This window comes from Phocoena phocoena, chromosome 15, assembly GCF_963924675.1.
Source record: "Phocoena phocoena chromosome 15, mPhoPho1.1, whole genome shotgun sequence".
NCBI classification, from domain to species: Eukaryota; Metazoa; Chordata; class Mammalia; order Artiodactyla; family Phocoenidae; genus Phocoena; species Phocoena phocoena.
In genome coordinates, this window is record NC_089233.1 from 37,830,927 (window position 1) to 37,842,535 (window position 11,609).

Genomic DNA, 11,609 nt, shown 5'->3' on the forward strand with positions numbered 1-11,609 from the left:
GGAGGGTTGAAACCCAGGGAACCCTGTCAACTGGGCCACAGCCATCAGGGCCCTCCCACCCAGTTCTCAGAACATCACAGGGCACCTCTTCAAGGGGGGATGGGGCTTCTTTTATTGAGCTCTGGTGCCCTCGGGGTCAGACAGAGACCACCCAGGCCTACTCCCAGCCAGGTGGTGTCTCCATGGCAGGGCCCAGTTCCCAGAGCATAGCAGTGGGCTCAGTTCAGGATCAAGGCCAGGAGCCGACTTGGGGTCACAATGAGCACAGGTCCAGGTCCTAGTCTGAGGAGGTGAGGGCCTCCGGAGGAGTCCTCTGCACAGAGAAGAGGTGACTCAGACCCTGCCCCTCACTCTGCCCGACACCACCCAGCTGGCCACCCCAGCCCACCTCGGACGTTGAAGTCCAGGACCAGGTAGCCGTTGCGGGTGCCACCATGGAGCCCCAGCCCCAGCCTGTCCAGGTCCTCCTGCGACTGCCGGGAGATCCAATCCCGCAGTGGGCTGTTCCCCTCCTTAGCCTTCAGGCCCACCAGGTTTGCACCCAGAAGTTTCTGCACCTCAGCAATGGTCAGCGGCTGCCAAAGCCCTCAGACAGGGCTCAGGGTCTGCCTGCCTTTCCCCAGAAGGCGGCTGTCCTCTACTGTGTCCAAACAATCCCATGCTGCCCCACCCACAGACCCTGCCTTGGCCCTTCCAGACTTTGGAGGGGGCTTTGGCTGCCTCTCCTGAGACCCCGCCACACCAGAGGCCCTGCCCTTCTCCATGGCCCTACCAGCACAGCCTCTCTCTGCAGCTTCTTGAATGTGGCCACATCCATGTTTATGTTCTGCTGACTGAGAACCCGCAGGTCCTCCATGGGGGCCCCACCTGCCCACGGGGAGAGGGGCCCCCAAGTGTGAGACCTTGCAGCAACCCCCAGTCTCACCCTCTGACAACAGGCTACCAGAAGCCAATTCCTTTACCAAGAGTCCCTTTTCCTAAGAAATTCCTGGGACCCTGGTTTGCCTGGTGACCACCTGACCCTCTGGGTTGGAAGATAGGCTGGGGGTGCCCAGAACTCACAGGGTCTCAGCCTAGACACACTTGGAGGGATGGAGGGCACATTGACCACCAGTCACACCACCAGCGGGCTGCCCAATGAGAAGGGGAGCCTCAGGGATCACGCCCGCCATGTCCTCCCGGGCTCACCCAGGTAGGGCTTGATCCTTGTGAAGTATTCAGACCTGCTCATGTTCTGGAAGGCGATGCGGGCCTTGGGGTAGAGGACAGCCATCTGCCATGGGCTGCATGTGTCCAGGTCCTGGGGCCTGGTCACCCTGAGGAGGCAGCATAAGGCCGGGCAGTGAGCTCGGAGCACAGCACACCCACCACACCTGACAGACCCCAGGACTCACCAAACAACGTTGAGCTGCATGAAGCCCAGCTGCTCAGGGCTGAGGAGGCACAGGTAGGTAGTGGGGAAGGTGGCCAGGGTGTCCAGTGTGGCCTTGTCCAGCTGGCCCCCTCCCGCTACATAGCGGGCAATGAGGGCGGCCACCTGTGGGAGGAGGCCACTCAGTGGTGTGGAGCAGGGAGAGACATATCCCCTGGGGCCTGCACAACCTCACACCCTGTGCAACCCCCAGGCCTGTACCACCTCACACTCTGTGCCCCCCAGGCCTGCCCAACCTCAAACCCTGTGCCTTCCCCTCCCCACCTCCGCAGCCAGTCACCTGAGCATCCATCCCATGCCCTTTGCTGACTTTGAGCAGAGATTTCACGGTCTCCAGGTAAGTCACATTCCACTTGTGGATGTCCTCGGGGGTCACCCAAAGGAAGAAGTACCTCAGGTGCTGGATCAGGGACTCAGGGTACCCCTGTGGGTAGAACTTCCGGGTGAAGGGACTGTGACGGCCGCCGCCACTCCCCGGGCAGCTGGGAAAACTGTGCTACAGCAGGCAGGCGGGAGTCCTGAACTACCTCATCCAATTTGTGCTTGAAAATGTGCAGCTGCTGGTAGGTGAAGGGCACCGGGTTCACCTGGTCCATCTGAGCGGCGAGCAGGGCTCTGTCTACACAAGCCTCCAGCTCCCACTCCTCGTAGAAGACAAGGTTTTCGTCCAACACTTGGGCCTTCCGCCCCGGGGGGCAGGCCTTCTCTGCAGGGTCAGGCAGTGGGTTGGGGACTGGACATCTCCTGTCAACCTCCTCTTCCTTCTGCACCCACGCTGAGACCCTGGGCACCACATGACTCTCCAGGCCTCAGTTTACCCATCAGCAAAATGGAGCAATTTTGTTCACTCTCCTGCATTGTCATGATTGAATGAGTTGAGTGGCTAGGAAGGGCTGCAGGTGTGGACAGGTGAGACCTCACAATGCTAGCTCCCCATCCCAGTCTCCCCACGCAGCTGGGCACCGTGCTCACTCTCTGTGCACCGCTGGGCCCTCAGAAGGATGACGGTCACCTCAGGCCGCTGCCAGAACAGGTCCCGTTGCAGCCATGGGGTCATGACATCCTGAGAACAGAGCAGGGCTGGGACTGAGCCGCGAGTGTCCTGGCTTCCAAGGACCCCCACCCAGGGCCAGAAAACCCTCCCCTGATTCCCCAGAGGGGCCTTACCAGTTCCGTGTATGCAGCCTGGGCCCTGGAAAGTAGCACCCACCCTGCAGGGGAAGGGACACCAGGCTCGAAGGGATGGCAGGGGCTCCACCCAGGGTAGGAAGGAGGCAAAGCCGGCCCCTTCCAGCCCCGTGCACACTCCATGGGTGTGGAAGCAGAGGGTTAGGCCCCTCACCCTATGGTGTCACGGCCCACGACACCGAAGCAGGGAGCACAGGCCTCCCACATCCTCCTCCTGGGGCCCCTCTGCTCAGGGCAGGCAGAAACCTGTCCCATGGGCACCCTCAGTTTGGCCTGTGCCCCCATCACCACCCTGCCTCTGCCTCCAACCCCATAGGGCACTGTGGTGCAGTGGGGGTGCCAGACACAGTCATCTCTGGGCGCAGAGACAAGGCTAACAGCCTGCCTGGGACTCAAGGCACCTGTCGAGATTCAGGACACTTCTCTGGAATCAGGGGCACCTGCCCAGGACTCGGGACACCTGCCCGGGAAGGGGCTGGGGGGCACTGCCCACAGCCAGAGAGGATGTGTAGAGCAGGTAGAGCCTTTCCTAAGGCCCCGACCCCCTGAGGACCCTTGGCTGCCCTCTGTGCTCTCTGCACACCAGCGTTTTGCAGCAACCCGCCCTCATGACTCACCGAGGCGGAGAAGAAGCAAGAAGCTGCGGTGGGTGGGAGTCCCACAGGACCCCAGGCGGGGTTGAGCAGTCTGCAAGGCCACAGTCTGTGGAGGACAGCCACTCTGATGTCCCCCCTGCTTCCCTGCCCCCACCATGTACCCCTACCCATGACTGCCCCGGGCCAGTGCGGGGCCTCGGGGGGCTGCAGGGGCCTCAGGCCCCAGAGGGCTCCCAGGTCGAACCTTCACAGGCCTCCACAGCAGTGTCTGTGCTGCCGCTGGCCCTTCTCTAAGAACCAACAAGCAAGCCTGCCCCGCCCCCTCCGGGAAACTGGCCCCTCAGCCAGGGGTGTCAGGTCTGAGTCAGCCTGGCCCCCAGCTGTGAGGGCCCCAGTGGGCAGCCAGCAGCTGGCGCCCGTCTTCTCTCCCTGCAGGGCAGGGCAGTGCGGGGCAGGGCAGGAGAGTTTCGTGCAAGGAGGCAGGACCGCCTCTGGCTCTGGCTGGTCTGTTTCCCCCACTCAAAACAGGGGAGCTGGGCTTCCCTGGTGGCGCAGTGGTTGAGAGTCCGCCTGCCGATGCAGGGGACACGGGTTCGTGCCCCGGTCTGGGAAGATCCCACATGCCACGGAGCGGCTGGGCCCGTGAGCCATGGCCACTGAGCCTGCGCGTCCAGAGCCTGTGCTCCGCAACAGGAGAGGCCACAACAGTGAGAGGCCCGCGTACCGGGAAAAAAACCCAAAAAAACAGGGGAGCTGAGCAGTTCTGGGCTGGGGGTCAGGCTGAGTGACCCCTCACCCTGTAGCGTGGCCATCCTCCCCTCCCACCCACAGCCACAGGTGCTGGGCTTTGTGCAAACCCAGGGTCCTGCACAAACCCAGGGCCCTGCCAGTTGGACAAGGCTGGCAGGGCCCACCAGCCCACTGCTTTCCCTTCTGAGGTCACTCCCAAAGCAGAGGCCTGGGCAGTACCAGAGGGAGTTCCCTGGTAGCCTAGCAGTTAGGACTGCAGGCTCTCACTACCGTGGCCGGGTTCAATCCCTGGTCAGGGAACTGAGATCCCATATGCTGTGTGCCATGGCTAAAAAAAAACAACAACAAAGGGTGATACCCTTTCCCACCTGCCAGCCCTTAGGGTGGAGCAGTGGGGTGGGCATTCTGGGAAGACCCCCGTGTGCTCTCTGAAGTGGGGTTTGGGGCCCGTGGACAAGTGTGGGTGGCAGGTGGGTGGGGAGCCGCTCCCCACAGAATATTGTCCCCGAGTAGATAGGGGCCTGCAGGAGACCAAACTGCCTTCCACACCTGCCCCTCCCAAGGAGGCCTGGAGCCAGAGGCCACCTAGGGCTGGTGGAATGGAACCATCCCCTCCCCCAAACCTCCACCCAGGCCTGTGTCGGCCCCACCCCTGGCTCAGAAATTGGGAGGGGGGGAGGGCACAGAAATTGGCGGGGGTGGGGGGGCACGCTTATGCTTCAGCAACCCCTTTCAGCAGGGCAAAGAGCCCAGCCTGCGGGGAGTGTCCTGGGGAGCTCCCCTCCCCTACCAGGCCCCCAGAACAGAAAAGAGGCAGTTGAGTGGGGCCCCTGCCCCCGGGGTGGGTAAGGTCAAGCAGGAGCTATGCCTCCCCCTGCTGTCTCCTCTCAGCCCCCACCCCAGCCCCGTGTAACCAGGGACCCCTTGCACCCCAGGTAGGGGCTCCCTCAGAACCCCTGCAGCCCACCGTGGGCCCTAGAATCTGCAACCTTCCCACCTCCTACCCCCAGATACGCCAGGCTGGGGCCACAAAGGCACCTCAGCTGTCTTAGGGCTGCAGCTTCCAGAGTGGCCCAAGTATGACCTGCCAGAGTCACGTCTGTTTCAGGCAGTCCAGGGCACGCATATTTGTGTGACAAGGAAACAGTCCCCTCACCATGCTCTGTCTCCCTATCCAAGGCTGCTCGGATGCTTCCCTTTCTGGTACCTGGGATGGTCCCATCTCCAACCCTGAGTCCTTCAAGACCAATGTCTACCTGGTCATCTGTCACTCATTAACCACCTGCACACTCCCTGAGTGCCTACTGCATGCTGGGCCCTGCAGAGATGCTGGCACATGCTGGAGCAGGTGATTCAAGCCCTGCCCAGGACATGCGGGTGGGCCTGCCTGCTAGCATGTGGGGTCTGGGGTCTGAGTGGACCACAAGCTCATCAGAGTGGCATGTGAGGTAGAGGCAGCTGTGTCAGTGACAGAGGAATGGCCAGCGCCAACCCTGAGCCTAAGAACCATGAGCTCACAGCCTTCAGCAGGTGTGCAGCTGCAGGACACTGGCTGAAGCTCTCTCCTGCCCTACCTGTCTCACCCACCCCAGCCCAACTTCGGTCCCCAAGGTCTGGCCCTCAAGTGGTGGCAAATGAAGTCAAACCACATTCCCTGCCAGCCTCAGGCCTGTCTGGTGAGAGCGGGAAGAGGCACGGATCACAGGTTTAGGGTCTTCGATGCAGGGTCATTTAGTCTTCCCCAAGCACAGAGATGCTGTGTGGCTAGCCTGGGGTCACACAGCATGTCAGGAGCAGCTGGGGCAAGGGTAAAGCTGACCGAGGGCACAGCCCTCTGAGGCCAGGGGAGCTTGTCCTTGCTGCTCCCCAAGTGCAGTGAGGACTAGGGTGGAGGAATCCATATGGTGGGCAGGGATGGGGGCTGCCCTACCTCCCCCAGCCTGCTTGTTTGGGTCCCAGTACCAGCCTCCGCCTAACCCCTGCTCCCACCCAGAGCTGCTTGGCTGGAGGTACTGAAGGAGGTGTCCCCTCCGCCAGCATGCCCTCCATCATGACCCCACCCCACACAGATGAGGCCAAGGTTCTGCGCGTCTTCTGATTCGGTTTCCTCAACTGGGAAGCAGGAAGGCAAGAGGTGGGAGCCTCTGGGGTCTGTCAAGGGAAACAAACAAGGCTTGGGCCAGCAGTACTCAGGCCATAGGAATGCGTGGGTGGAGGCCTGGGGAGGGGCTGCAGGAGGAGGGGTGGGGGGTGGGGGGGAGCCACCTCTGCCTCTCCCTCCCTGGGCAGTCATGGGAGCTCCGGGCGGGCTGACCGTCAGGTACCAGGCATGTGTGTGGAGCCAAGGCCTCACCTCGTGGGGTCTTACTCTCCCTTCTCAGGTGGTACAACAGAGGTTCAGTGTCAAAGAGAGGCCACAATTGCAGGGCAAGGCAAGGGCGTGGTCCCCGTCTCCACCCACCCACGGCTGGTGCCCTGAGGGTCTCCACCCCAGTCAGCAGGATGTGACTCCCTGACTCCCGGGGGTGAGTTCCAGGCTCAGGTTGGCGTGGTGGTGCAGTGGTCAGGTGGAGGGCTGCGGGAGCTCACCTGCCCAGGCACTGGCCGTCTCCCAGATGGGAGGTGGAGGCTACCTTTGTGCTGGCCAGACGCCAGTGTCCGCATGCGGATCCTGGCACCACAGCCTTTGTGTGCGCCCCTGGAGCCAGAGTCCCTGGTGGCTCCCTCGATCCCCCCACCCCGCCCCCCTGCCCTCCTATACTTTTGTGAATAGGAATTCCCTGTGTGGAATCTGTCCCGTCTCTGACCTCTCTCCGTGGGCTGGGTTTTCTATTATGTACAGTCAAACCAAATGCTAATTAGTACAGAATTCAGGAAGGCTGCCAGGTACAAGAACCAACTCACAGAAAGAGTAAGTGCCTTTAAAAAAAAAAAGTCCTGTACATAGATAACAACTGAAAAATTCTGGACAAAATATAAAAAAAACAGTTCCCTGAGGGCCCTGGGGAGTGAAGGAAAGAAGCCAGATTTTGGACGGGAATTGATACTTGATGGAAAATGCCAGAGTGGATTTCCCTTTGTGGGTGTGGCTTTGTGGTGTGCGGTGCTCAGACACCAGCAGAAATCCCACCATCTTTCTGGCCGAAAGAGCCAAAGGAAGGAGCCCAGAATAACCAGACAGCAGAGAGCGGTGGAGAACTCTGAAAAGGAGAGAGCCAGAGGAGGGGACCCCAAATTCTGTGTAGCAACTCTACCCAGGCCTCTTGCCGACCCCTGAATCATGTGTGTGCAAGGTAGACAGCTCAAATGACAAACTGGCCAAGACTGAGCTCTGCACTCTTTGGGAGTGGCAGAGGTCACAGTTCAAGTATGACCAAGTTCATTGCCTGCCCAAACAGAAGCAGCAACGGTCTTTGTAGGACTATAACAGAATGCAGTGTCCACACAACAGAACAGTCACAATGTTCATGATGAAATCAAAAACTGCTCGGCACAGGGAGAGCTGGGAGACTGTGACCCATTCTCCAGGGAAAAGAATCTGCTGAGGCCACGGTAAGACAGTATTAGAATTACCAGACAATGAGGTCATGGAAAAATGGGTTCTCATGAATGCAGAGGTAGGAAAAAAATGAAAATATTTTTAAAAGAACCAAACAGAAAATTTTAGAAATGAAAAATACAAAATCTGGAATTTAAAAATTCACTAGATGGACTGGACACACCTGCCAGGTGTGTCCAGGATCAATCACTTCCAACTGAGAGTTAGGTGGGGCCCCCCAATTGCACAGTTAAATGAATTTTGAGATGTGGATGGAAGGTTCCTCTGTGCCCACTTGCAGGAACTGCAGTTTAAGCCCAAAAGACACAGCGGCTGCAATGTGGGTGGGAATGAACAGTTCGCGTCCTGTTTTAACTTTAACGGCACAGGAGGCGTATGAAACACGTTACTTTTGTTGCTAAAATGATGGTCACGCAGTACGTGTTTTGCGTGTAAGCTCTGTTTTCCCTTGTAAGTTTAGGTTGCCTTCGTTAAGAAACACTATCAGGGGACTTCCCTGGTGGTACAGTGGCTAAGAATCTGCCTGCCAATGAAGGGCACACAGGTTTGATCCCTGGTCCAGGAAGGTCCCACATGCCGCGGAGCAACAAAACTTGTGCACCACAACTACTGAGCCTGCGCGCCTAGAGCCCGTGCTCCACAAGAGAAGCCACCGCAATGAGAAGCCTGTGCACCACAACGAAGAATAGCCCCCGCTCGCCGCAACTAGAGAAAGCCGTGCACAGCAACAAAGACCCAACACAGCCAAATAAATAAATAAATTTATTTTAAAAAAAGGAACACTATCAGGTCAGAAGCAAAAGCTAAATTCCAAAGCCATTTGGTGTTCAATAATTCAGGTTAAAGGAACAACGTTGAATTGTATGCTTTAAGTGGGTAAGTTGCATGGTGTGGGAATTCTTTCTCAGGAAAGCTGTTTTGTTTTGTTTTTTGTAGTACGTGGGCCTCTCACTGCTGTGGCCTCTCCCGCTGCGGAGCACAGGCTCCGGACGCACAGGCTCAGCGGCCATGGCTCACGGGCCCAGCCGCTCCACAGCATGTGGAATCCTTCCGGACCGGGGCACGAACCCGCATCCCCTGCATCGGCAGGCGGACTCTCAACCACTGCGCCACCAGGGAAGCCCCAGGAAAGCTGTTTTCAAAAGACAGGCCAAAGATCTGAACAGACAGTTCATAAAAGAAGACGTGTGAATGGCCGATAAGCACATGAAAAGATGCCCAACTCACTGGGGAGATGCAGATCAAACCCCACACAAGACACACCCGCCAGAACGAGGACACTTAAAGGGTCTGACAAGGAAAGTGTGTCTTGGGTGTGGGGCAGTGGGACTCACACCTGGTGGTGGGAGCACAAGGTAGTGCGGGCATTTCTGCTGCGCATTTTTTGTTTTTCTTTGGCCACGCCATGCAGCTTGTGGGGTCTAAGTCCCCCGACCAGGGATCGAACCCAGGCCCCTGGCAATGAAAGCGCAGAGTCCTAACCACTGGACCGCCAGGGAAGTCCCTTAACTAAGTTATTTATTAAAGCCATCTCCTGCCATAAGTAAAGGGACAGAAGATCAGTATAATGGTCATCACTGGATACAAGAAGGTGAGCTTAAGGTCCTATACACTTTTCTGGTCCATGTGTGCAGAGTAATGGTCCAAACCAGTGCTGTGGTCCCCACTGGGTAGTGGTCCAGGTTCTCTTTATTCATCTTCAAGGCCAATTGGAAGTGAATTCACATGAGGATTATGGAATAGGGTATGGTTACCATCTCCCCAGGGAAAGGGCTTAGACCTGATGCGGAGATGCGGGTAGGTGATGAACTCAGGTCTCTCCTCCTCTCCGTGGTGCTTCAGGAAGACGTTCAGCGTGCTCACTCCCACCCCGGGAAGCGCCACAAAGTAGGTGAGGGTCTTCCACATGCGAGCTGAGCCCTCCTCACCACGGCGCCACTCGACACAGGCTGCTCCAGCTGCAGCCGGGAACGAACCTCGCAGCCCAGAAACCCAGGATCCAGCTGCTGCCACCATTTTCCACCTGGATCCGGCATTTTCTTAAGAAGTTAGGTATACTCCTAACCATACAACTTAGCCATTCCCCTCCTAAGTAATCCCTCCAGAGAAATAAACCTGGATGTGCACACAAAGTCTCATACGTGAATATTCATAGCAACTCTATTCACAATAGCCAAAAATGGGGAAAAACAAATTTCCATCAGTAGACCAATGGACAAACGAAATATGGTATTATTCATATGCTGACCTACTGGTCAGCAATAAGAGGGAACAGACTACTCATACTTGGGGGAAAAGGATGAACTTCAACATCATTATGCTGAGCGAAAGGGGCAGATATCAAAGGGTACATAATGTATGATTCTGTTTCTATAAAAATGTTAAATTGCAAACGAATCCCTCATGACAGAAAGCACATCACTGGTTGCCGGGGCCAGAAAACTTCACTAAAACTCAGGATTCCTGTTCGCAGGAGTAACAGTGAGGAATCTTTTGGGGCTGATGGAAATGTTCTGTCTTGACTGAGGTGGAGATTTCACGGATGTGTGTAACCACCAAAGCTCTTTGGACTGTACCCTTTAAATGGATGCCCTTACTGTGCATAAACTGTACCACAATAAGATTGATTTAAAAATCAATAGCAAGGGCTTCCCTGGTGTCACAGTGGTTGAGAGTCCGCCTGCCGATGCAGGGGACACAGGTTCGAGCCCCGGTCCGGGAAGATCCCACATGCTGCGGAGCAGCTGGGCCCGTGAACCATGGCCGCTGAGCCTGCGTGTCCGTAGCCTGTGCTCCGCAACGGAAGAGGCCACAACAGTGAGAGGCCCGCGTACCGCAAAAAAACAAAAACAAAAACGAAAACAAAGAATCCGCCTGCCAATGTAGGGGACACGGGTTCGAGCCCTGGTCCGGGAAGATCCCACATGCCGCGGAGCAACTAAGCCTGTGTGCCACAACTAGAAGCCACCGCTGTGAGAAGCCCGCACACCGCGCAGCAACGAAGACCCAATGCAACCAAAAATAAATAAGTAAAAAAAAAAAAAAAAATCAATAGCAGGGACTTCCCTGGTGGCGCAGTGGTTAAGAATCCGCCTGCCGGGGCTTCCCTGGTGGCGCAGTGGTTGAGAGTCCGCCTGCCGATGCAGGGGACACGGGTTCTTGCCCCGGTCCCGGAAGATCCCACGTGCCGCGGAGCGGCTGGGCCCGTGAGCCATGGCCGCTGGGCCTGCGCGTCCGGAGCCTGTGCTCCGCAAAGGGAGAGGCCACAACAGTGAGAGGCCCACGTACCGCAAAAAAAAAAAAACAAACAAACAAACAAACAAAAAAAAAGAATCCGCCTGCCAATTCAGGAGACACGGGTTTGAGCCCTGGTCCGGGAAGATCCCACATGCTGCAGAGCAACTAAGCCCGTGCGCCACAACTACTGAGCCTGCGCTCTAGAGCCCGAGAGCCACAACTACTGAAGCCCGCACACCTAGAGCCTGTGCTCTGCAACAAGAGAAGCCACCCCAATGAGAAACCCGCACACCGCAACGAAGAGTAGCCCCCGCTCGCCACAACTAGAGAAAGCCCGCAGGCAGCAGTGAAAACCCAAAGCAGCCATAAATAAATAAAATTATTAAATAAATAAAGTGTGCGATTCAATGGTTTTTAACATATTACATTATTAATTTTAAAACTGTGTTAAAATATATATAACAAAATTGGGCATTGTAACCATTTTTAAGTGTACAATTCGGTGGCGAGAGTTACATTCACAATGTTGTGCAATCATCGCCACTATCTATTTCCAAAACTTTTTCATCATCTCAAACTGAAGCCCCTTCCCAAGGCCTTGGTAACTCTAATCTACTTCCTGGATCTATGGACCTGCCTGTTCTGCACATTTCACATAAGTGGAATCACACAGTAGTGGCATCTGTGTCTGGCTCTCTCACTAGACACAGTGTTTTCAGGGTTCGTCTACATTACAGTGTGTCAGTGCTTCATCCTTCTATAGCTGAATGACAGTCCACGATGTGGATGGACCACATTCCTTTATCCGCATCTGCCGATGGTCATTTGGCCAGTTTCCATCTTTTGA

General features: G+C 56.6%; 1 protein-coding gene across 1 annotated transcript; it reads right to left on the minus strand.

Moving 5' to 3' along the window:
* Positions 1-218: 218 nt before the first annotated feature.
* On the minus strand, positions 219-9,561 carry LOC136135352 (mesothelin-like). Its single transcript, XM_065893243.1, has 11 exons — positions 9,454-9,561; positions 3,238-3,322; positions 2,600-2,643; positions 2,405-2,495; positions 1,960-2,138; positions 1,713-1,868; positions 1,395-1,537; positions 1,189-1,316; positions 773-867; positions 389-575; positions 219-313 (listed from the first exon to the last, which is right to left on the minus strand). Exons 1-11 carry the CDS (start codon positions 9,559-9,561, stop codon positions 219-221), a joined length of 1,311 nt encoding a protein of 436 aa, XP_065749315.1.
* Between the last annotated feature and the right edge of the window lie 2,048 nt (positions 9,562-11,609).

What these genes read in the sequence shown, in the direction of transcription:
- LOC136135352 (XM_065893243.1), bottom strand. Translation starts at nt 9,561, where the DNA reads ATGCCGGATCCAGGTGGAAAATGGTGGCAGCAGCTGGATCCTGGGTTT. An exon ending in AAGGATCAAGCCCTACCTGG is followed by an intron (nt 868 to 1,188) that starts GTGAGCCCGGGA and finishes CCCCGTGGGCAG; the next exon opens with GTGGGGCCCCCATGGAGGAC. An exon ending in CCTGGACTTCAACGTCCGAG is followed by an intron (nt 314 to 388) that starts GTGGGCTGGGGT and finishes TTCTCTGTGCAG; the next exon opens with AGGACTCCTCCGGAGGCCCT.